The sequence below is a fragment of the Lichenostomus cassidix genome, chromosome 5 (genome assembly GCF_008360975.1).
Source record: "Lichenostomus cassidix isolate B80296 chromosome 5, HeHo_3.0, whole genome shotgun sequence".
NCBI classification, from domain to species: Eukaryota; Metazoa; Chordata; class Aves; order Passeriformes; family Meliphagidae; genus Lichenostomus; species Lichenostomus cassidix.
This window is the reverse complement of record NC_139486.1, coordinates 5,123,616-5,148,902: the sequence shown is the minus strand read 5'-3', so window position 1 is coordinate 5,148,902 and position 25,287 is coordinate 5,123,616. Positions and strand designations below refer to the sequence as shown.

The window sequence follows — 25,287 nt, the reverse complement described above, 5'->3', positions numbered from 1 at the left end:
TTAACATCCAATTAAATCAGTATTTCTATCAGTCCCTATTCAAACTAGCATCACTAAGACACAAAATCCCAGGGAAGTCAGTCACTTCAGCATTTCTTCACAACCATAATGCTACTGTTAGTCAAAGGAGATTAAGAAAAATCAATTTGTATGCTGATTCATGAGTAACTGATTCACTCACACTTCAACACTACAACAACCCATCCTAAATAGATGCTATTGTACATAAAATTGCCATCTCTTCTTTTCCTAGCCAGACAGTTCCTATAGGAACAATATTGTTTTGCAGAAGCCATCTTTACAGTTATCACTTTGTAATTTATTTAATTTATTAATTTATAAGTTATTCAATTACATGCCTAAAGTCTTGATGTTTTGGTGTAACAATGCAAAAATCATACTCTGAAAGGTTAAAAATACTCTGTAACATATGTGCCCAATCCATTTTAACACAGCACAGGCTCATGAAGGATCTTTTGAAGCAAAAAGCACTAGGTTTGGGGTGCAAACAAGCTAAGCACCTAAAGACTGAACATTTAAGAAACCACAAAGCATCACCCCTGCACTCTTCAAGGAGACAGCCAGCTATATAAAGCCACAAATTTAACTTTCCACTTTTCTTTTTTGATTGACTTCTATGTCGTTTTCAGATTTGTCACAAGCAGAGAGAAACAAAAGCAAATTTTTAAGCAATTACAACATGGCTACAGACAAGAAAAGAAAGCTGCCAAGCAAAACATCTTATGCATATCACTTCTTGTTGAAGTGTATAACATATCCAAGTAATTAAAGTCAGTGTATTATTTTCACACGTTCAAATGTAACATCCCCACAAAAACCCCAGTTAATTGCAGAAAACAGACATTCAGGCCACCCTTAAAAACCTCTCATTCCTTCCCCAAAACTACAGTTTGACATTTAATTTTCCCAGTGATTCATAGTTAACTCCATTCTTAGGCTTGTCCTTTTCATCCAGAACAACTGAGTAAGAAAAATCAGAGAACAGATCATCACCTTTTGTCCTGTGCCCTTCCTCCCCTCCCTGCCCTCCCACTTTTAAGAGTGGCCTTGCAGTTAAGATCAGATTTAAATCAAACCCCACATGTACACTGATGTGAACTCACTTGCTTGCCAACTCCCCCCCCGGCGGGAGGTTTGGGATGCTCTCAGTTGCTAACGTACGCATCACGTGGACTAAGTCTGGCACTCCTTCACCCTGCTTCTTTATGATCTCTGGGAATCAGAAGTACTTTTTTTGTAAGTGCAGTCCAAATTTAACTTCAAAAGATTGAAACACTCAGTTTTATAAAAAGGCAGCTTAACATTGAAAAAAAAAAAAATTAAAAAATTAAAGTGACAAACCGTACTCAACATGGTAATTGTTAACTTTGGTTCCATAAGGAAAAACCTGTAACAGATTTGACAATTTACTGCTGTTGACATGCTTACTTGGTTTTAGAAATACACAGCTACCTAGTAACAGTGGGAAAAAAAATAATCTTTAATGGCTTTCCTGCTTTACATGAGACAGAAGATGTAATATCTTCCCAAAACATGCCCAAGGCATGGGGCAGATATTAACACCAGCTTTACTGGTGCAACACAAGATAAAAATTATTGCCATCACAGAAAACATAGTATTTTCAAGAAATAAAAGGTTAGACACATCAAAAGTAATTCCCATGGCTGTATGTGTATTAACCAATACCTGTTCCTCTCTGCATTACAGCAACATGCAAATTTTAAGAACTATTACACATAAATTAAAAGCCAGGGACATCACATCTAATTGACAGTTTCATCCTCAGCTCAGGAGATATTTAAATACAGGGCAGAAACTTAAAGCTGATCCACTCCAGCTTCTGGGTGAAGAGAGTCTGTATTGTAGCCACAGCCATGTTTGTCAAGCCATTCATTCTTTAACTTTATTGTCAGGCCTGGTTGGCTTGGGTTTTTTGGTTTTGGGTTTTTTTGTGTTTGCTTTTTTCACTTTTCTCCTCAAGTCAAAAGCACACAATTTCACTTGAATTCAAGACATTTGAGACCATACCACCCCTGAAGAGTTGCTCTTTAAATAGGGATTTTATGAAGCTCAAAGAACATTTTTAAAAATGCATTCATTTCTCTATAAACATGAGCTCTCAGAAACTGCGAAACACATGAATTATTAAGACCTGGTGCTGTTCATCTTCGAGTGAATACTGGAACATGCATACAATAATGTGTACATATGCGCACATCTATACATGCATGTATGTACATGCACACTACTCTTCATGTAATAAAGCATTTACACAGTTTGAAAGTAGTTGGAATTCATCAGTACCACTTTTGAAAAATACTCAAGCATTCAGATTTTGCCCTAAATTCTGGAAGAGCACACCAAGTTTCTATTTTATAATTTGAGAGAAAAGGCACATTGAAAGTTTTTAAAACCAACATGTATCCAGTCATTTTTAGTTAAAAAAAACCCCTAATAAACAACGATTGTGAATTATTTTTTGTGTATGTAATGGTTTTTCAGGGCTGTGTGTGTTTACAAAAACCATCAGCTCTGTTTTGCAGTCAGGCTGTGTAAATTATTTGCAAGGTATAGTGGAAACACTGCCTAGTCCTCAACCAGCATGGAACTCTAAGCACAAAGCTTTAAGCTGTTTACTTCAAAACCTAGATTCCAAATATGTGACACCACACACCAGAGACACCTCAAAAACTTGCCATTTCCTCAAAATCTACATCCAAAGTTCATTTTGCCATCTGACATTTAGCAAATAAATAATCTATGAATCTTAAATCTGAATAAGAAGCCAAGATCTCAGATTTGGTTTGCCAAGTTCCTTTATTGTGCAATTTTGAACATCTAGTATATGCTACATTGTGCTAGTGCTAAAGTTCTGCTGTACAAAAATAAGGAATTTATAGTTGACCTATACTACACAGTTTCACAACCTGTAACTGCAGTACATTTAACATACAGTCTCCACTAAATGAATACATTAATGTTTTGATAAAACTATAGATACAGACTGAATGAACACTGAAGACACAACAAATGGAGTCGGTCTGCTAGCTGTGTTTAATTTATTGGAATTATCTTGTTTCAATACACCTTCAACCCTCCCCCCAATCTTTAATTTACTTTTAAACCTTCTACACATTTTCATGGCATCAAGTACTGGAAAAATGTACTTACAACCCTAAAATAAAGGATTCAAAAATGGGAATGCCGTACAAAGTTTAAGAAAAAGCCAGAACTTTGTTTTTGTGAAAATTAGGGAAGGAACATGTAACAGCTAACTTGAAATTATTTATCTCTACATAGATATAAATATTGCAGGGATTATCTATTACGGAATGGTTTTATGTAAAAAAAAAAGAAAAAAAAGAACAGAAAAATAAAAAAGCTTAGACAAGTTTCTTTTTCGAGTCAACACATCAATAACACATATTAGTGCAAATAATAGCAACACATTTTGGAATGACTGATTACTTCTACCATGAAGTTCACATGATACTTTAGGAGTAACATTGATTTATTGCAAGTAATGGCACAAGGATGCTTCTCCACACTTGCTGCTTCTTCCATTATTTGTTGCAGCTACGAATCTGGACCACAAACCCACTAGGAGAGTCTTAAGTGACATAGTAAGTAGAGAAGTTTCTACATTTTTTTAAAATCTGAATCATCTCTCCTTATTTAAGATGACCATCGGTATGAAAACCTGTTCAGTCTTAAAATTTGCACTACTTTTTAACAGTATAAAGATTTATTCTGGGCCAAGGGGATAAAAATACAACCAGAAAAAAAAAATGCACATTAGTCAGCATTGACTCTCATTACTTGTTGGACTTCACTGAGTACTGAAGTGCATAAAAATACAGAATATGCACTTTGACCAAGTTTCCATTTTAATGAATTTTAAATTTAAATTCATATCACAGATTAGTAAGATCATTCTAAAAGTACTCTTTATATTTTTTTAGTTCCTTCAGCCAAAAAATCAGATTTTTAAAGTTAAGCACCGCCACTCTTACAGTATCCTAAGGTAAGAGCAAGATTATTCACTGTAGTGTATAAAGTTTCAGAAGCTGCAGCAGTCCTACCTTACTAGTCAATAAGGCATTATCCATTTACTTCAGAAACAATGCAATGGCACAGGAATTAAGTTAAATGTAACAAAGTTATTAACTCCTGTTCTTGAAACTCTGCTTCAGTTCAGGCCTTTTAACTTTCCTCATGCATATGTCCTAAAAGGCAAAATTCTGCAAATAGCTGATACAAATCACTGCTGGGTTGAGTAGTGTTTACTACATATTCATTAATTTAAATAATATTTTTGTGCAACAATAGACAAAAGATTGAGGATAACTCTAAAAATTAAGCAAAGACCCTTGAGGAGAAGTACAATATATTTCCTCAAGTTGTTCAGACATCATCCCATTAAATTAGTATTAAAGTGCTTCATAACTACAAACAGAATCCTTCTGCCTCTATGCAATTATCACACTTTGCTCATTCCTGTAATTTCCTATACGTATAAATGCAAAGTACCAGCAGCCAAATTCCTTGTATGTACCATAATCACATGCAGGTCCAGTGTTTATGCTCTTCCTTTATAAAATGAAGCAACTGTACAAAAATGCCAGCTTTCCTCACTGTAATATTGCTGGAGTACAACGAGGCCAGCTGAAGATGCAGCCTTGGCTTCATCGTATTTTCATATTCTAGGTCATGGGCTTGTCTGAACTCAGACAAAATATCTAAGATAAGAAGGCAGTACTTGCCCAGATAAGGAGAGTTACCACGCTGTGAATCAATGTGTGAATGCACAGCACACTTGTTCCTCACCCAGTCTGTGGGTGGGCAAACACAGCAAGCTCCTCGCACGCCTGATGCAAAGCTGCTCCCTGCTCTGCAAGGAGAAAGCCATCTGACACTTCCCTGCTGCAGTGGGACTGCTCTGGGATATTCCTGCTACGCTGTCAGGGAGATTCACACCAGCGCTGACTGTGCACCAACCTCTCCTCTCAGGCAAGTGGTGAGATTAAAACACAGAAATGTCTGCCTGGACATTTGTTCAGGGGCAGAACAGATGTAGTTTGCCAAGACCTCACAAGCGAGGCTTTTGAAAACTGTGGTATTTTCTGAAGGAGCACCTACACAGGTTGTAAGAGATTTAAAAATTGCACATGAATTTGTCTGAGCCCACAATTCCCATGCAGGCAACTCCTCTGTGAAATTTCTGAGCTGCAGTGTGTTACCTTCATGCAAGTTAAGGAGGAAAAAAGTGCATAATGTACTCCTCTAACTTACTAATCACTGCTACCATAGCTGTGGAGAACTCTGCCTATCGTGCCCTGTGTGCTATTAAGGATTCTTGGGAGTATACACACACACATAACTAGACTTGTAACATATAGAGGAGTCCACTTCAAAAATAGACTTAACCTATGCAAATAATGCATACAGCATGTCTTATATTTCAGAAACAAACTCCAAGCTGTAGTTGGTTTTAAATATCAAAAGGCACTGTAAATGCAGTTTTAATCAGAAATAATTTAAACCAAGTTGATTTCAAATATCATTTTTATGTGATCCAAAAAGCCCCAAATTTGCAGTTTCAATTTAAAGTTTAAGAACTCCTGAAATACAAATTTAAAGAAACATTTTGAAGTTACTATCAGAGTAAGATGAGTTCCCAGCTTTTGTTCATCATGAATGCTTAAAGATTAGATTTGACAAATTTCTGACGTACTTTCAAATAAGTAAATATGTAAGCAGATGCTTAAAGATTACAGTAATCAAGTTGTAACCCTACTATAAACTGGATAATAAAATATTACAGCTAACTTTTTTGTACTTAACGATGTGGAAAAATGGCACTCGAATTACCATCTTCACAGACACTTTGCAAGATATTCTGACTATTTTATTTAACTCAATGTAACAGGAACCAGGATTCACTGGTCTGGAGTTAGTGCTGCCAACAGACTCAGGGAGAACACTGAGCACAAATGAATTCTCTGCCATCCTGAATAATTTCAGGGCTACAGGCTGCTGCACTTTCATAGCAGAACTTTTTCAGGACATATATGAGTGCCTTTTTCAGAGGTACACAGGATGGCCAATGGCACTTGAAGGTCTATTAAAAAGCCTGTGTGTGTTAAGGGTTTAGTTGTCGGAAGGGGAAGGGGGCCAGGGGTCTGTTTAGAAACAAAGTTACTTATTTTTTTTTAAATGATCCACCTTCTACTCTGCTTTCCAGGTACTTGTCCAACTCTGCCTCTCTTTTCACCGCCTCTGGCGATACCTTTGGTGCATTCGGAAAACAGATCAATATCACACTCATGTTGTCTCGACTTCCCTGGTGGAAAAGAAAAAATGATTTGAGAAATGTATACACACCAGGCTAAATACACATCAAAGCATTTTAAACACAGAAACTCACAAGTCATATGGTATCAGAATCCAACATTCACTGTTACAGACTAATATTATCATTAATCTCCCTGTACCCCTTACAGAATTCCAGGCCCATTCATTTGGCACAACTCTTAAGTCACTGTTTTTAACTCTTTTATGGTCTGAAGACTACATGGAGCCAGTTACAGACAGCCCATTGTCTTCTAAAATCTCACGAGTAATTAGTGATATGTAATTACAAAGTTGTGTTCTGTCTTGTTTTAAGTACCATCCAATCATTTTGGGGAAACAGCTGAATGAGTGAACAAAACCATCACTGCTTAAAAGCACTAAGCAGAAAGGTGCTGAATTCAGACAGTGCTTCTACCTAAAATCACAGGTATTAGGTTTTTCCTTCTCCTTTTTGTTTAAAACAAGAGAAGTTACAAGTGAGAGGATTTGTTAGAAGACCAGCTGGAAGGTACCCAGGCCTTTGCAAAAAATGTTAGTATTTAAAACTCCAACTAAAGAGAACCCCAATACCTGAATATGTTAAAATACAAAGACATTCTGCTTATGCAAAATAACTGCTTGGTTTGCTTTCAATACCCCTGTGCTTTGGCCTACAAACATGCATCCACAGGCTGAATTTTTAACACTAATTAAACCCACTGATGTCAGCAAGATCAAAAACAAGTCAGTGTGCAGAACAAGAGTATATGGGTATGGGGAGGTGCTGACAGTTGGCTCCTGCAAAGATTACAGCATCCACAAGCCACTGTTCCTTTCCTGTATTTGTTTTTAGGATCACCAAACAAAAACAGTAAACAAAAATATAACAATTATCAACCTGCCACGGTCTTGGAAAGCAATTACAATTTTCCAGATGGGAAACAATGATCCTGTTAACCATGTGGGAAGAGCAGAGATGTTGTCTTGTTTCTTTAGAAAAAAGTTGGCTTTTTTACACTATGACTTGCAGTTTGCCTTTGCAAAATAAGTATCAAGCTATGAAACTCAGTAACTGCATCACACTGCAACTTAATAATACAAAGTAGAAGTTAATGCAGACAAAGTTACATAGTTTTGTTAAACCACATCTTATCTTCTACTTGAGCTGGTTTCAGAGCTGTACCACATAATAGTGAATAAGAAATACAGTAATTAAACCAAAACAAAAACTAACTTAGGAAGCCAGGTCTTCAAAATATGAAGTCAAGGTTCACTGATTCTGCATTTATCTTGGCGTAAATACGACAGTCATGTTACTACTATGTGCCCAAGAAAGCAGGGGGAGATTAGGAAGGGGAAAAATACTCTCTAGCCTGATTAAGTCTTAAGAGTTAAGGTTCTGTAAAGTGTATTATGAAACAGAAGAGGGCAGTCATTGTCTTTGGCTTGCCTGCAAATCCCATCAGCTTCTAGTTTTCCATTGATCACAATGTATCTGTACACGGTTAGAACTTTTAATTAAACATAACCACCCAGAAAAACATTGTTTCTGTTGTGTGTTCATTCCCCCTCTATCACCATTTTTGTGGGAAGCATGGTCGCCACTGTCAAAGTCATGTTAACATAAACCACTGGATACTTAGAGACTGGAATCAAACTTATTATTAACTTGTTCATAAACTTCTAATAGTGAAAACACAGTAAACTCCTTCTCTCGAGTCTGGCTACCTTGTACAAGCAGGTGTCAACTATCTCATTGCAAACTTTCTCAAGGTCATCAGTGACTTCAAGTCTGGATCTTACAAAGTCACACAGCTCTTCATTTCCCATAACATCCCAGATACCGTCGCAAGCCAGGATGATGAACTGATCATCTTCTTCCGATCTCTCAATTTCATAAACTTCAGGCTCGGGTGAGACTAGCTGTTCTGTAGGACCTTTCCCATGGACACATTTGTAATCAAAGTCCCCAAGTGCCCTTGAAACAGCAAGGGAGCCATTCACACGCTGAATCATTACGGAGCCACCTGCATTCTGTATACGCTCCTTCTCCAGCGGGTTACTTGGTTTGTGATCCTGTGTGAAGAAATGAACCTTCCTGTTCCGACAGAGCAAACCTCTCGAGTCTCCACAGTTGATGAAGTACGTGTGTTGGGGAGAAATCATGACACCCACAGCTGTTGACCCACTTCTGTCTGCGCCATGCTTCTTCTCGGAGATGACTCTCATGTGTTCGTCAATTTGCAGAAAACCTGTTCTGATGCCGCTCTTTACACTTTCCACAGATGGTGGCCCATCTGGCCCTTTAAAATCCTGGTTGCTCGTGATGTGATCTAATAAATGCTCACAGCAGTACTTGGCAACCTGTGATCCAGCGTGCCCATCATAGACAGCAAAAAACGACCATCCATCAAGTCCATTTGGCAAACCAATCACAGCCGTGTGTGCATCCTCCATTTCCACGCGCCAGCCTTGCATACTGCTCAGACCGTAACGCAGCCCGTTCCCCTGCCCCTGGGCATTATGCTTCTCCATCTTTGGCTTGTCTAAAAATGCTCCCATGGTGACCTTCCTTCAGTTCTACAAAGGAAAAAAAAAAAAAAGGATTATTAAGATATTTCTTAAATGTCTCATTTAAAAATCCAATTGGAAAGCTTTAGAATAATGGCACAGATAATGTCAAGGTGACCAAAATATACAGCTATAAACCTGATTTTTCTGTGTCTCCAGTCGAATTTGCATTGCTTTCATCCAATTTAAACAAGGACGCTACTACTAGCTGAACTGCACTTTTCAAATTTTTGTATTTTCAGCTATTTTACTTGAAAAATTTATATTCACTGTCATTCAAAGTTCTGACAAAAGCCTCTAATAGAACTATGTAGGAAATCAGTTTCAATGAGGACTTGTTAACTGGCATGCATCTGAATAGTGTTCCCTGTAACCAATGAGCCATGAAAGAGTTCAATGTTTCCAGGACAGTGGCATTCCCTAGCTCTCTACCTGCTGGCCACAAATTCCTGCTAACACCACTTTTCTGGTAATGATGAGGAAATGAAAGGAAACTGATTAGGTTTTCTTCTAGGAAGGGTGTTTCAGGGTGTTTGGTTTTTTATTGTTGTTTTGTTGTTTTTGTGTTTTTAAAACAGATAAATTATCTGAATGACCAAGAAGATGCCACAGTCTGCATAAGGGAAAAACAACACTGGATAAACTAGGAGCAGGACTGGGAAGGAACAGAGCAGCTGTCCCTTTAGGCAGCAGCAAGCCATTAGTTTGGCTCAGCCATCTTGTGAAAGCTCATCCTTAGATTTTCAGTTAAATTACACAGCAGCTTCTCAGATGCCTGTGCTGCAGATTTACTTAAAACCCTCATGTATTCATGCTTCACTGAAAGGCAACTGCCCCTGACAAGTCTGAGGAAATCTGTTTGAAAATAAAATCACACGTATTGTAAATTCCTGTGTGAATCAAGATTCAAGCCAGACCCATACACTGCACGCCCTCTCCTCCTTGGGATGTGATGCAGCAAATATTCATGCTTAAGAGAATAAGAGTTATATTTGCAGACAGTGTAAACTGACTGGTTTATCTTCATGGCTTTCACACCCTAACCATCCAACCCACCCTTCTAATCCACATCGGTTTATTTGTGCATTCATTATTAAAAAATCATACAAAATAGGTCACACATTTTACATACTTGCAAATTCTCCCTTGGGAAGCATCAAAGAGTCTCCAAATCACTGTTATACAATACAAGGCAATGGAACAAAACTATGAGCTTTTCTATTTGAAGATTGTTGCCAAAAACTAGCTGTGAAAAGAACCTCAGAAACAGATTTTACCTGAGGCCTCAACTAAGCAGCTGCGCTGGCAGAAAAATCAGTACACCAGGGGTTTTAGAAATGTTTAACTTGACCATGGAATATATTTGACCAGTTTTTTAAGTGACAACACCACATTTTGACAGTACATTTTTATTGCAATATAGCACCAGCCATTAGTGGCACCATGTATCCAACAAAGCTCTTCACACTATCTCTTCCAGCCACGATCAACCTTTTCTAAAACATATGTGTTAAAATAAACAGTCAAGAAATGTTTATATTTGATCTCACCACAACAGTGATTCAAATGTGAGGCACGGGGCCTGGTTATGCACTCTTTGGCTCACATGATTTGTTAAGAAAAACAAAACATATACTTCTGCTGTACAGGGATGGCAGCAGCAATTCACCTCTGCTTCCTCTCACCCCAAACCCAGCTCTGCAGCTCTGTCTCTTCTCAAGTGAACACAAAATATTGATGCCCAAGCAAGCTGTAACTAACCAACAAAACAGTGGGCACGGTGTGTGTCTTGTGTCCCAACCACATGCAGGAGGTTCACATTACTGCAGTTGCTAGGAAAAAAATACGACTTAAGACTTTTTTATCTTCGCATGCAACTCCAGTGAAGTCAGAGTGATCAAAATAATTACAGAATGCTGCTATAAATCACATGGGGAATTATTTTGCTGAATAATACTTTTTATTCATTCTATGACAGCAGCAGAGTTTAACACTGAATTTCTCTTATTGAGGAGATCATTAAACAGAATGCAGATATCCAACTTTTTCACCTTAATTTAGAGCTCAAAAAGCAGAAACTACCCTGGCAAATATATTTTTGTGAGGTATTTGACATTATTGCTGTGTTTAAACTGAAACACAAAAACATTAAGAACAGGATATAGTTACACTGACCACAAACACTGTCAAAATCTGGACTAAAAAGGGCCATTTTTCTTCTAATATCTCACCTTGCTATGTATACAACATTCAGAGTTGTGCTTTGTAAACTGTTTGTCCTGCTCAGCAGTTTTTCATGTCAATCCCAATTAAAAATACATGCATACACACAGTCTATGTGAAGTTCTAACAACTACAGAACTGCAAAGTTAACAGTTCACTCTCCATTTAAATACCGAATTGCCATATACCTCCCCAGAAGGCGACCTGAAAGCTGGTGCTCTTTTAAGCTAAGCTTTGGAGGTGAGAGGTTGAGCCAGGATTCTTTAGGGGAGAGAGTGGCCCACCATGGATGTGAATACAGCCAGGCAGAAGGAAAACCACAACGTGGAAATTATCAACAGCCCATAGCATGAAGTGATCACCTTCTGAAAACTGCAACAACAGACTGCAGTTGTCTTCCCTGCCACACTTGAGCTAATCAGACTTCCACCATAACAGCAGTCTAAACCTGCAGGAGAATAGCCCAGGTTTTCAAAATCCTCACTGTATCTGCAGAAAAAGCATTGTTTACTTGTGGATAGGATAAACATGCCAGAACTTCAGAGTTTTTCCAGAATTTCAATTCTCATTGAGAAAAATTTCCATTTAATATGACCAATCAGTGAATTCTGATGAATTGGAGGCTTTCTGCAACTTCTCCAACCATACCCTCAATGCGTAGTTAAAACCTGAAGAATTTCAAGAGTCTTAGCTATGAAAAACAAAGAATCTTACTTTTAAAAGAAGGGACAGACACACACCGAGAAAGGCTGAGGTATGAAAGCCATGCCTCCTTTCTACTAAAAATACCTTTCAGACCTGTTTTTGAGTCCAAATCTACGGAAACATCTTTCACATGCTGGTGTCTACCTGAATTATGAGCACATTTGTCATTCTTTGATGAGGTGCTTTGTGCACTACAGTGATTGAGTTGGAATGACACCTTTGGTTAAGCATAAAACTCTGTACACAAACCTGATTAACCTATAGCAGAGCAAGTGCCCAAGTTACAGCATGACTTTGTTATGTAAAAACACAGACCCAGAACAGACTGCATGCAATGCCTGCAATATATAAAAAAACCCCTGAACATGGCTTAACTCGGCATCTCTTTATGTCTTTAGTCATCTTTCTTAAGAGGAGTCCTCCTTTTATGACCTTTATTCTTCAAATAAATTTTACTACCCTTCCCCTTCTTAACCCAGTCACGCATTTGTACAATCATGTTAGAAAACTGCAGTCTCATGGCAGGAGACAGAACCAGTCCTCCACTCTGGAAGCCTCTACTTTTGGGATGTCTGAATGATGCACATATGTGCTAAAGGAGACAGACATTCTTCTTATACGTATTAAAGGCAAAGTAAGAGAAAAGGCACTTTAATCATGAAGTTTAGTGGCAAACATACACCACCCATTGGGTTATCTTTCTTAGAGAAGGACCATTCTGAACAGAAGTGTGTTCAGACTTCTGAACACAAAGTGGTTTCACAAGGTGGTGCCTTGTAAAAAGGTAAGAGGTGCAACATTTTCTTCCTTAATGGTGACTAACACATCATCTGGTGCTGCAACTGCACAGTGATGAGCCAAACTTCAAGTTTAATCTACGATGATTTTTGGATCACCCTTTTTGTACTAGTGACTTCCATTAGTTTTAGGTCCTAAAAGAGAAGAGCTTTCTGCAGCCAAAGTTTCTGGATTTTGGTTCTGAAGAACAGAGAAGCATCTGAACAAAACTAGATGTGAAAATGGACCCCTGTGAACAGAAATAAATGGGAAGGGGATGCATCTATGTGTGTGTGTAAGTGCATTTTAACCACAATTTCTGGAGCAATGATTTTGTGGAGGTCAAACTGAAGGACAGCCTCTCCAGCAGGCACACGGAAAACTCAAGTTGCAGTTTGCAGAAGGAAAAGTAAGAATACTGTACAGGGCCTAGAAAAATCAACACAAATAACAAGATCTTGGATAAAACACAAGAGTGCCAAAATTCAAAGGACTGCAGCATTAGAAACAAAACCGAAATAATGAATGGAGCATGCCAAAGAGTCAGTAGCTAAACTCCTTGAAAGTAGATGCAACTGGAGAACAGAGTGGCAAAGAAAAGGAGGGTAATTAGTATACCAGGCCATGGACAACCATGGACAACCAGAGATACATCACTGGAATGCATGAAATCTCTTTGCCCCTTCATTTGTTCCTCAAATTGTGCTATCCAGGCAGCACAACTGTAATGCTTTCTGCTACACAGGAAGATAAATTTTACTGGTTTGCTATTTGCTCGTTCATTTGCCTGAAGGTTCAAATGAAGATAAGCCCTAAATTGCTCACAAAAGACAGTTCATGCAACTCCGCATACCCCTACAGAAATACAAATTTATTTTCCCAAGGAATTTGGACAAAGATTTGATCGTTTTGTCCAAGAAAACTAACCACCCCCATCTGAACCTTCCACTTGAACAATATGCAAATTAATAATCCTTTTTAAACAATGTTCAAGTTGTACTCCTTCCACTAGGATAAGCTGCTTATATGAACTGCACTGAAGTCACAGGCACTTGTTCTAACTAAGCTGAGAAATATCCCCACACTCCAATTTCCTGGAACAATTCTCTCTGTGACATTACACCCTGGGTGTTGTAATGAGGACCAAAGAGAAAGATTACAACCTTTACTTGAACTACAGGACACAGAGCACGTCACCAAATTATACAGATGGCTGCTGACTAGAAAAAGGGCATTTGTTCACCTCCAGCCTGATCCACAGTACTTTTCCCTCTGCCTTCAGGAGGCTGCATGCAGTAGCCAGACAGCATGTAATTGTGCAAACGTGGAAACATTTTCAGAAGTTACAGCCTGTTGAATGAAAAACTGACAGTACATACTGGATGCCCCAAATCAATTAATTTTAACAAATAACATGTCAGAGAACATCCCAGGGATCGGAAGAATGACTAAAATAAAACAGAACACGCAGATGAGGAGACATAATTACACCACAGTCATGGGCTGAATGAAGTCATGAAAAAGCTTCTTGCCAATGAAACTATTTAAAACCTATTGGAGGCTATATGACTGAGTTCTGGCACTCACAGTTTGAAACATCAATAAAACACTAAAAAATTACAGTTGATGTTTCTGAATGTATACTTTCAGACACAGGAATACATGGCCAGCTAGGAGACGTGAACTATGTATGAAAAAGAGGTCAAAGAAATAAAATACAGAAGTGGGGCTATTTTAATAAGCACAGACTAACCCACCATTTCTCCACCAGAACATTTGCTTCGTGGGGATGCAACTGTAGTCTGTGCTACATTTCAGCAAGACATCTGCAAAGGGAAGAACATAGGAAACTACACATACGGGTAAGGAAATTTCTAATTACTTTACAAACTTTTGGTTTAGGACAGATGTAGGAGGTATGGCTTGTGGCAGACAAAAAAAAACCCAGAGGAAGCAATAACTCTGTGTGCATGAGGCAAAGTATGAACTGTTCCAAACTTTCTCAACTTACCCTCCCTCTCTCCCAGTAATTAATATGCAACAGTGATGGCTATTACAATGTCACAGCACAGCAGAAAATACTAAATCACTGCAGCTCTCATGCAAACACCTTCAAGCTCAGACCTCTTAATAGTTGGTCCACAGGCACTGCCATTTCACTGAGCTAAGTTATTTGGAGAGTTGTTTTTTTTTTTTAAACTAACTTCTGCTTAAAATCCCTTCTCCTTGCTAGGAGCTGACAGCCTTTCCAAATGCCTCTCTGTACTAAGCAGCAAAATATTTTATCTCACGTGGTGTGTATGGCAGGGCAGGTAGGATTTAGGAGAGGATTATTAAAGCCTTCTGGAACACAGAAGGTAACCATTTCTAAGTTAACACCCTCCCTCCAACAACATGTTTCAGCTTCTTCTTAAAACATTATTTTCTGCTCCTACCTACCTTTCCTGCAGACAACTAAACCTGTTCCAAGGTTAAACGAGAAGCTTCTCAATATGAGTGTATTTTGGCTGAGGTTCAAACTCTCTCCAGCAGAGACATGTGTAATCTGATTTTTGAAAAAGGAAGCCCTGGACATTGAAAAAGATAATTCACCTCTAACAAATTGTTCCTTCAGAAGTTTGAAAGATGGTGATGTAGTTTTAAGAATTCTTTATGGAGTTAATTTTGAAATATGGCCAGTTATGGAAGAAATTAAGTTCTTTCCAGAATCACCAAGACTGCTGCTGGGAATGAAAAATCACTACACTGATTCTGAGAAGAGATACAACTCGCATCCACAAGTGCCAATCACTCATCAGGATCCCAACATGACTGGCACCCTCAGAACACAATTAAGTGAGTATTTCTTGGTCCAGACAGAATTCTTACTTCTTTCTAAACATCTGTATTACAAATTAGAAGGGGGAAGGCATAAGAGAAAAAAAACACAGCAGCATCAAAGTATGAGCAGCCCAATCACTGTAAAAAACTATGTAGACAACCAAAATGGCACTAACAAGGACTATGAAAATCGATGAGGTAGCTCTGCATATATTCATGTGCTGCTGTCTGAACAGCATGAGAATGAAAACACCAAGGTCCTTGCTTGAAAGCATTAATAAGCAGAAAACATGTCCATGCTGGTGCTGAGTTCAGCACCTCTCTGGTTATACTTCATTTTCCAAAGATTTCTTACTTAGAAGTGTTGGAAGATAAACAAAATACACCCATTTTAGACACAAAGCCTAGACAACTGCTTTGTTAGCAGTGCAGAAATTCCTGCAGGCTCCAGCCAAAATTCAGAGCCCCACTGAAGAAACAGCAAAAAAGAACTGGAAGATCCAAAGAAGCTGCAGGCTGTGTAGACAGAATTTGGGAGAAAGAAAGACCTTGCTTCATTTTATATATCAATGAGATGTAATAAGATTCAAATTTTTTGAAAGAACAAGGCAAACAAGTGAATTTAAGGATTCCAACCAAGCTGCTCATGACAGAAGGAGTACACAGTGCTACGCAGCCATTCCAACACACAGCAACAATTTCATCACAAAGAAAACATGGGTGAAAAGGAAACAGAAAGAGACAACCCAGAAGAATGGAGCTATAGTAACCCATAAAAGTCTAATTACAATTTTTTCCAGTATTTGTAATACCACGAGTGCTCTACCACTGTCATTTCTCATCATAACAGATCATCACCCCACTCCTAGACATTGTTGGCCTAACTGAAAATCCCTACTTGAGTATAAGCCACTTACAGGGCAAGAATTTAACAAATCTGAACGTATCAAATACTTCAAATAATAGCTAAACCCCCCCTTTTCTCTAGGTGTCTTTTTTCTGATCTCTCCTTTACAGCTTGAAGCCTCAATATCTTTGGTTCACTGTCAGTTTTACCAATCAAACAATACCTGCCACAAAAAAAAAAAAGAAGTTAAAGATTCACAGAGGAATGTTTTCTTTAGAGGAAGGCTCACATCATTCCACCGCCATTTCTGTGCCAAAGGAAAAAAAAGCCTAACCAAACAAAAAGCATTTACTTTTTTTATCAAGTTCAGCTAAACCTAGTCAGAAAAATCAAGACAGAACTGGAGTTCTAGCCTATCCTGCCCCTTTCCAAAAGGGTGAAAATATTGGGTTCAGAGCCTCTAGACCAGAATGGCTTTTGTCCAGGACTGTTCTGGTTGTTCTAATGCAACTGGAGTGAAGTCAAGCCACTGCCAATTTGTCTTTGTCAGTGTTTTAGCTAAGTGTTAAAATAAACCAGGAAAAAGATGCTTCATGGAAAAAGGTCCTGTGGGATTATTTGCTGAGACTCCAACAACAAAGGGAGGCTTGAATAACAATAATTAAAAAAAAAAACCAAAACAAAACAGCAAATGCATTAACTGAACTGTCTCTGAAATATGGAAAAAAAAATTACACTCACACAGTCACTCTCCGTCCAGGAAACTGCCACTTTTTTTTTTACAGCTGATATTGTTTGTTGCCTGTGGTAATGTGGATTAATTCTTACAGAACCTCACCATCCGTCTGTTGTACTGTTTCACTGATAACCTCACCACAAACGTTGTAAAAATCAAGTTAATACAGTCTTATCTATTCCAAGAAAACTGAACACCTGGAATCATCCCTCTACCTGCTCTTTAATTTCTCCTCTTTTTGTTACCAGTTGGTCACCAATGTCACTGCTCCTTTAAAAAACTAATTATTTAAAGCTTTCAAACTTCAGATCTTCCTAACTTCTACAAGAAGCATCAGCCAGCTGTTTATGATTTGTCTTATGAGTAATTTATTTTATCAATATGGAAGAATGAAACCCAAGTGAAAATACAGTTTATACAGATACAGCTTGGGAGTAAAATAAAAATAAACTATTTAGACAAAACACAACCAGTATGCGTGTGCCCAGTAATTAGAAGATGATGTTTGCATGAAGGTCCCAAAACTTCCTGTTTAGTCAAGCACTTAATATTATGAAATAATACATAAGCAATCACCCAGACCCTTCACTTTACATGACAACATTTGTGGGGTTCTATTCTCAGCAACATTAACACTATTCTGGTGAGGATATAGGAAAAGCAGTGAACAGGAGAGACTTAAAATCTGATGACTACACATGGGAATAAAATGGCAATAAAATAGGAAATGTTCCAAAGTTACAGCTGTAACCTGGCTTTGCTTGCAAGGAAATGACATCAAAACTATGCCAGAAGCACATTAAGACCTGGAAGTCAAATCCTCAAAGCTTAGGAAAAGCTGGAGTTTGTTCATTTGTACACACACACAGAGCTTTTATTTACAAAGCTATTTTGCCCTAACGTCCCCAGCATTCCTATCTCATTAAAAGAACAAGTTTAGGAGATGACTGCTGCAATGGATTTTTTGCCCAAGACTACACAAAAATATAAAAAAGAAACCAATGAAAAAACCAACCCTGTTGTTTTTAGCCATTTATGCAGACATAAGCTTTCAGGACAGAAGACATTCCTCTGAGGGACACACTGATTGCCAGGTTCACTTCTACCCCTACCAGCAGAGAGGTGATTTGCCCAAGACAAACAAGGCAGTAAAGGTGTTCCCCTCAGTCCAAACCAGAGTTCATCAAAGCTCTAAACATTCTGGTCACTTAATAAGGACACTGTCGAATTCACATGTTCTTCAAAATGAAAGCAGTGCTAATGCCAGCATTTCCTAAGCTTACAGGGCCTTGCTCTGCAGCCTCAGAACGGCTCTTTAGAGAGAGCAGCAGCACTTGATTTTTAACAAGGGTCTGTCCAAATACTTACTGCAATTGACTGAGGGAACCAGAAAATTATTTACTGACAGCAACTGATTCTTTCTTCATTAAATTTTCCTACAGTTTAATGCTAGCTGCTTAACCGCCCACATTTTTCCACATTCTGCACTCCTTTCCAAAGACTGGGTTTTACTTAACAGCTGGAGAATTCCTTAAACTCATCTCCAAACACAAAGAGCTCAGGCACAGTTTACACAGTTCTCATTGCTACTGCATTTTAGAGCATTTCTAAGTAAAAAATACCACAGAACTCAATGGACAAATAGCTATGATATATGATCAAGAAGAATACAGGCTACCATTAGAATTTCAGATCACAAGGACAGTAAAAATGGCAGTAAAAATGAACTGCACACATAGATACAGGAAATCCTTCAAGTTACAGCTGAGACCCCAACATGAGAGCACATTTCATCCTCTAGGTCACAATCCAGCAAGGCATTTAAGCATGAGAGCAACATCACCCATCTGAGAAGTCCCACATAATTCAACTGCACGTGGTGTATCACCATAAGCACATTGAAGTGCTTTGCTTTATTTAAACTGCAGCTATCAAAATACAAGTCATGTTACACTTGAGTTTATTGGGTTTGTAAATTATTATCTTAGAAGACTTCAGAGACCTTTTTATCTGCTAAAATATACTTACTTCAAGTGAGAACTAACCTGTTAGCAATAAAGAGGCTAATGTACTTTTTCCTCTCTGTGTAAACTGCATTTCAATATTGAAACATGGTTAGACAGTTTAGCTTTTTCCTTTGTAGCACTCTCAGATGCTTTTTTGAAACATATAGATATATACTGTTATGAAGTTTACACTCCAAACAGTAGAAGAGTACTTCACTGGAAGTATCTGTTGGTGAAAGAAGTTTTTATTCTGCTGTTTTAGTCACAAATAAACACCTTTTGAGAAGAGCTGTTAAAAAAATCTGAGCAACTGTTTCATGTATTTATAAACACACTCTGTTCTGTAGACTCCAACAGGCAGCTGAAATATCCATTAGTGAATTGTACTGGTATTTGTGTTTAAACACAAACAAAACAAATAAGAAAAAAGATAGCAACTTGACAGAAATCTGTAACTCAGTATGTGGTTTAACACAGAGCAGAGTTTAGCAGACAAACAGAGAAAAGGAGACCTTGCAGTAGTGGTTTAACACCAGTAACTCCCAGTGGTTACTGCCTCTACCCAGGAACAAAAACCAGCCTATTCACTCCCATGGTATCACACTTGCTTTCTCCTCCTGCCCTGATTACAATTCCCTTGGTCTAAACATTCTTCCCAGTCTTAAGAGTCAAGTGATTTACTCTAGAAATATTAAATCTTAATAAAAGCCAAATTGTTCCTTCACAGGCAGAGAGCAACATAAAAAAAGCCACAAGTAGAAAATGTTATCTCCACTGTGATCTGCATCCCATCATGGCTCAAGTACATGAATCCTCCTTAAACAATATTTTTCAGCTCTGATGAATGGAATGTACATAAAATGCCATAAAATGTACATTTATGCACATTCCCTGGATCTTTTAAATATCCTAAGAACACTGTCATTTTTTCAGGGATTACATATTGTATATACAGACTTGATACTTTGCATTTGCCATTCATTCAACGAAGAGGATTGTAGTTGAGCATGTGTAAATGTTAGAGAACTTTATTTCTTATCCTAGTATTTTAAACTGAAATTTGGATCATATGATTAAAACTACAGACATCAGTAAGAGTTCAGCAACCAAGTATTATCCAAAAAGAGATTAATTTCCAAAAGAACAAATGAGACTAAAAGTTGCGTCATTTAGAAAGAAACAGATGATACTTTTTTTTTTTAAAGTAAAAGTCAAGTATGATTTATGAGAAAAGAGGAGCAAAAATTACAAAGGTCCACATGCCATAGTAAGAATAAATGCTGTTTGGCTCAGGTTTAGCTGTGATAAACCACTATTGTCCTGACTTCAAACATTAGTACTATTCAAGTCTTTAGAAGGTCCCTGGCTTGCAGAGGCAAAATGAAAACAACTGTTTTACAGTACTTTCTGTTCAAAAATTTGCTTATTTATTAGCAAAACCTGCATCATTCCATCACCTAATTGCAAGGCCGTTCTGCTTAGCCAATTACATAAGTATTTTGTACATCAGAATAGACCTGAACACATAAAAATTAAACCAACAGCAACATCAATATTTTGGTAAGAAATATACTATTCTTAAATTACTTATATTTAGTTCATCTTGTGAAAGCAGCTGCTTTATATTCCCTTGTTCCACTAAAAAGGAAAAGTGCAATAAGATCTCTTATTGACAGCTGCATTCAAAAACATACCAGTTACATAAGTTTGCAAATTATACCGTGCCAGAGTTAAATATCTAAGCATTTTAACGATAGTTCTCAAAATGCTATCTCAGCAAGAATGACTCAACTCCACCACATAAGCTGCACTCCAGATAAGAAGCAACCAGCTTGATTTTATAGACAAAAAAAAAAAAAAAACTAAAACTTTTCAGTATTCTGCTTTGATTCAAATTGCTCTGAGTTCTGCTTGTTTGGACCTGCAAGCTTCGCCAGTCATTTGGCATTTCCATCTCTCTGGTTTCGACAAAAGTATCTCGAGCTTACCTATAGACAGTTATGGAAATACTTGGAAAACAGGTATAGTTTTCTCCTGTACCTCAAGGGGAGAGATTTACAAGGACTTAGCAGAGGACTAAACCTCTAAACCAGAGCTAGGCCTTGCCTGTATATGAGAAAAACATGGCTATGCCAGAAGAGCGTGAGAGGAAAGACAAACTCTCCACATTTATCCAAGGATTTTATCAGAGATGTCTGAGAGGAAAACATTAATAATTGGCATGATGCATCAGCATGTCTTTTAGCCCAGTCTCACATACAACAGGGAGACCCAGAAAAGCCTGGGAGTGAAAACTTTAGGAATAGCTAATGCTGGTGCACGGATCCAAGCTGCTGTCCTTTAACACTTTCCCTCTGAATGCCTCTGTGATTGGATAGGTAAAGTGTAAAACTTCCCTGACCCACGTTTTTCTCTGATGTTATTCATAGAAGAAACTATGAATAGTAACAGAAGGGAAGCTATCAGAGAAAAAATGTGGGTAGAAATTGCACAGTTCTTGGTCATTTGGCAATGCACTGAGGGTACTGAGTAACAGTAACCATCCAGCCTTAATTCCACCAGTACTTCACAAAACCTGCTTCAGCCACCTAATCACTGAAACAGCTCAGGAAAGTGCTGCAAGGGATCATGTTCAGAAATTAATTTCCTAGAATCACAAGAGTTAGAACTTCTACTTTATAAATTGATTCTACTCACTCTACTGCTAAACATCACAACCTAAGGAAAACATATCACCTACCTTCTTTCCAGCTACTGCTCTTGGGATCTAAAACTGTCTTCTGCTTTAAAAAAAATTAAAATAGAAAATTCCTTTGGATGTCATACCTTAAGGACCTTAAACCTTAGGGTTACCACAGAGGCCACCCCAAGGAACAGCACTTTCCCACTTGACAGAAGGTACAGTTCAAAAAAATTTATTTCTTCCCAAGTGCTACCGTAAACTTAAACATTAGCTCTGTAACCACAAAATTTTGCCAGCCACATGGCAACACTAAGAAATGTTTTAATCGTACGACATAAATACAAATACATATCGAACAGAGGTCTGCAAATCAATTCTCCTGAAACAGTTAACCTCCAGCCAGTCTTAACACTGTATCACAGCTACCAGAACACAATCCAATGTAACAAAAAGGTTAGATGTATGCTCAGAACCTCTGGCATTTCACACGCAAGCCCAATTGCCCAGCACATCACCGCACAACTTTCTCACCGAGGACAGCATTTTCTTCCAGGGACTTTAACCACGCGCGCTGTGACAGATCCCAGACCGTCCGCGCAACCTTTGCTCACGACATTGTTTTCAAAGGCACCGAAATCTCTCACAAACTTTGAACGCCCGAAAGGCGTTGGCGAGGGAAAGCCGCCCGCTGCATCACAATGTCACTATTTGGGGAGCGCTTGATGCTCCGACCCTCGCTAGGGTGGGGTGCTTTATAAATAGATGCGGGTTTGTTGTTTTTTTTTTCTTTCCCGGTCAGTGCCGTGCCCCGAGCGTTTGGGTGGCGATGGGAGAGGAGGCTGTTTATAGCCTTTATTAAATGAACTCCGGGCGAGGAAAGGAGGGGGCTGGGAGAAAGGGAAAGCTGCTGCTCCTACCTGAGCCAGGCCCAGACCCCGCTGCTCGCCCTCCTCCCGCCGTGCCCGGGGGGCTGCGGGGAAACCCCCACCCTCAGCAGGCGCCTGCAATGCAGGGGCAGCGCGGGGGGCTGCCGGCAGCGGCATCCCGGCGGGATCGCACCCCCCTTCCCCATCCATCTCCCTCCCCGGGGCCGCCCGAGCCGCTCCCGGCTGTGCCGCCGGGGATGGCGCCGCGCTCCCGCGCTCCCCGCCGCCCCCGGTTGTTTACAGGCCCCGGGGCCCCGCAGCGCCCCGGCCTCGCCGCCCCCTCACCCCGCCCCGGCCCCGCACTGCGCAGCGCCACTTACCCCCCCGGCCGCGGTTCGGCGCCGGCTGTGCGGGCAGGGCCGCGCTCCCGGCGGTGCGCGGGGGAGAAGGGGAAGGAGGGGAGGACGAGGAGGAGGAGGAGGAGGAGAAGGAGGGGGGCACCCGGCTGGCGGCCTCGCCTCAGCTCATTCACAGGGCGGCTCTGTGCCCAGGGGGAGCCCAGCGCTCATCTCGCCCCCGCCGCCGCCGGCCCCCCCCCCGTCTCCGTCCCCCGCCCGAGCTGCTCCGCGCCCACCCGCGCAGCGCCGCGCGGAGCGCCGGCCGCGGACGGACGGACGGACGGACGGGCGGACACACGGACACACTCGCACTGCGCTGCTGCCGCCGCCGCCCCTCTGCGCAGGCGCGCACGCCGCAGGGGAGGGGAGGCGGGAGCGCGCGCGCGCCCCCGCGCCCTTTCCCTCCTCGCCGTTTCCCTTGCCCGTTAAAAAAAGAATTAATTAAAACACCCAAAAAAGGGGGACGAATTGAGCTTTTCAGGGGAAAAAAAGAAGGCGTTTAAAAAAAAAAAAAAGCGGAAAAAAAAAAAAAGCAGCAGCACCCCGGCGGGATACCCGGATGTCGGACGGAGCGGGGCCGTTACGGGTATTACATCACCCTCCGCCCCGGGTCCCGCGCCGCGCCGCGCCTGCGCCTGGCGCGAGGGAGCGGCGCGCGGGGCGGTGACGTCATCGGCCCCGCCCCTGCCCCTGAGGGGAGAGGCTGGCGCGAGGGCTGGGGGCGGGTGCTGCTCATCCCGGTCCCTGTCCCCATCCCCATCTCCAGCCAAATACCGATCCCGGTCCCTGTCCTCATCCCCATCTCCAGCCAAATACCGATCCCGCTCCTGTCCCCATCCCGATCTCCAGCCAAATACCGATCCCACTCCTGTTCCGATCCCCATCCGGATCCCGGTCCCGGTGCGGTGGCGGCAGCAGCTCAGCTCACCCGAGGGCGATGGAGCGGGCAGTGGGTCCGGAGGCTCTGGCGGGATCAGCCTCGTCTCCCGGAATCACAGAATCATTTAGGCTGGAAAAGATCTCTGGGATCGTCGAGTCCAACTTATGACCCAACACTACCGTGTCCACTAGATCATGGCACTGAGTGCTACGTCCAGTCATTCCCTAAACACCTCCAGGGACGGTGACTCCATCACCTTCCTGAGCAGCCCATTAATCACCCTTTCTGTGAAGAAATCCCCCCTGATGTCCAACCTGAACGTCCCCTGGCACAGCTCACGACTATGTCCTCTAGTCCTCAGGGACTCCTACTCACCTCCATCAGAGCCCCGCAGGATTTCCCGTTGGAAGCACAACCGCTGGCAAAATCAGCAGCGGATTACCAGTAATGAACGCATAATAGGTTTAATAATCCCACGGGTTTCAGCCCCCTTTGATGAAGGCTGGCCTGTGGACAAAAGACATGGGAGTGTGTTCATGGATCAACTCCCCCACCACTCTGCGGGGAGCAAATTGAGAGGAAAAGCGTTTAGACAAACCTCTCTTTTTTTCTCTCGAGGAGGGGAGGATGCTCAAGAGATGGGAGAGGGGTGATTCTGGGAGGAATGGCTAATTCCAGCAAGGCAGGGCTAAACCTCGTGGCTGGGGATTTCTGAGGCGAAGTGTGTGCCAGGAGGAGTGCTTCCAGGGGAGGATTAGGAAATGAGGATGTGAATGAGGAATTGAATACAGAGGGAGAGATGCTGAGGAGGACTGGGAGAGGTGATGTGGGTGCTTAGCAAGGTTGTCTAGATCGTTTGTGTCCTTAACAGCAATCACAGCAAACAGCCATATGTTAATGGCTTTGAACTGAGAGTAGTTTTAAATTAGAAATGATGAAGAAATTCTTTATTGCAGGGGTGGTGAGGCCCTGGCACAGGTTTCCTAGAGAAGCTGTGGCTGCTCCATCCCTGGAATTGTTCCAGACCAGGTTGGATGGGGCTTGGAGCAACCTGGGATAGTGGAAGGTGTCCCTGCCTATGACAGGAGGCTTGAACAAATGGTCTTTAAGGTCCTTTCCAACCCAAATCATTCCCTAAACGGAATGTTTGGAGAGCCCTCCAATTGCTGGTTATATTCCCACTGTTGACAACCACCAGTGCAGTTCATCAGCAACTGAGGGAAGTTTATTGAGGGCTCTTGGGCAGATCAGACCTACAACAACTGCAAAACCCTGCCCGGAGGGAGCTAAAAGAGCTGTGAAAAATACAAGGAAACCTCATCGTATGGCTTTTCTGTGATAGATAAACCAACCATGTTTCAGTCGGATTGCAAAATCTCCATTTCCCGTTGCTGTCTGTGGCTGGATGGAATGTTTGGAC

The 25,287-nt window shown here is 40.7% G+C and overlaps 1 protein-coding gene across 2 annotated transcripts in view; it reads right to left on the bottom strand.

Annotated features, from left to right (window-relative positions):
* The window catches only part of PPM1A (protein phosphatase, Mg2+/Mn2+ dependent 1A), a 35,094-nt gene extending 11,678 nt beyond the window's left edge, over window positions 1-23,416 (bottom strand). Inside the window, exons 1-4 of one of the 2 annotated variants that reach the window (XM_085061102.1) lie at window positions 22,970-23,416; window positions 8,084-8,935; window positions 6,248-6,365; window positions 1,125-1,233 (exon numbers count right to left, since the gene is read on the bottom strand). In XM_085061102.1, coding sequence (XP_084917228.1) covers window positions 1,125-1,233; window positions 6,248-6,365; window positions 8,084-8,917 — 1,061 coding nt within the window. In that variant the 5' untranslated portion in view covers window positions 8,918-8,935; window positions 22,970-23,416. The remainder of the gene's footprint in view (window positions 1-1,124; window positions 1,234-6,247; window positions 6,366-8,083; window positions 8,936-22,969) is intronic. The other variant, XM_085061103.1, reaches the window with a different exon arrangement.
* Between the last annotated feature and the right edge of the window lie 1,871 nt (window positions 23,417-25,287).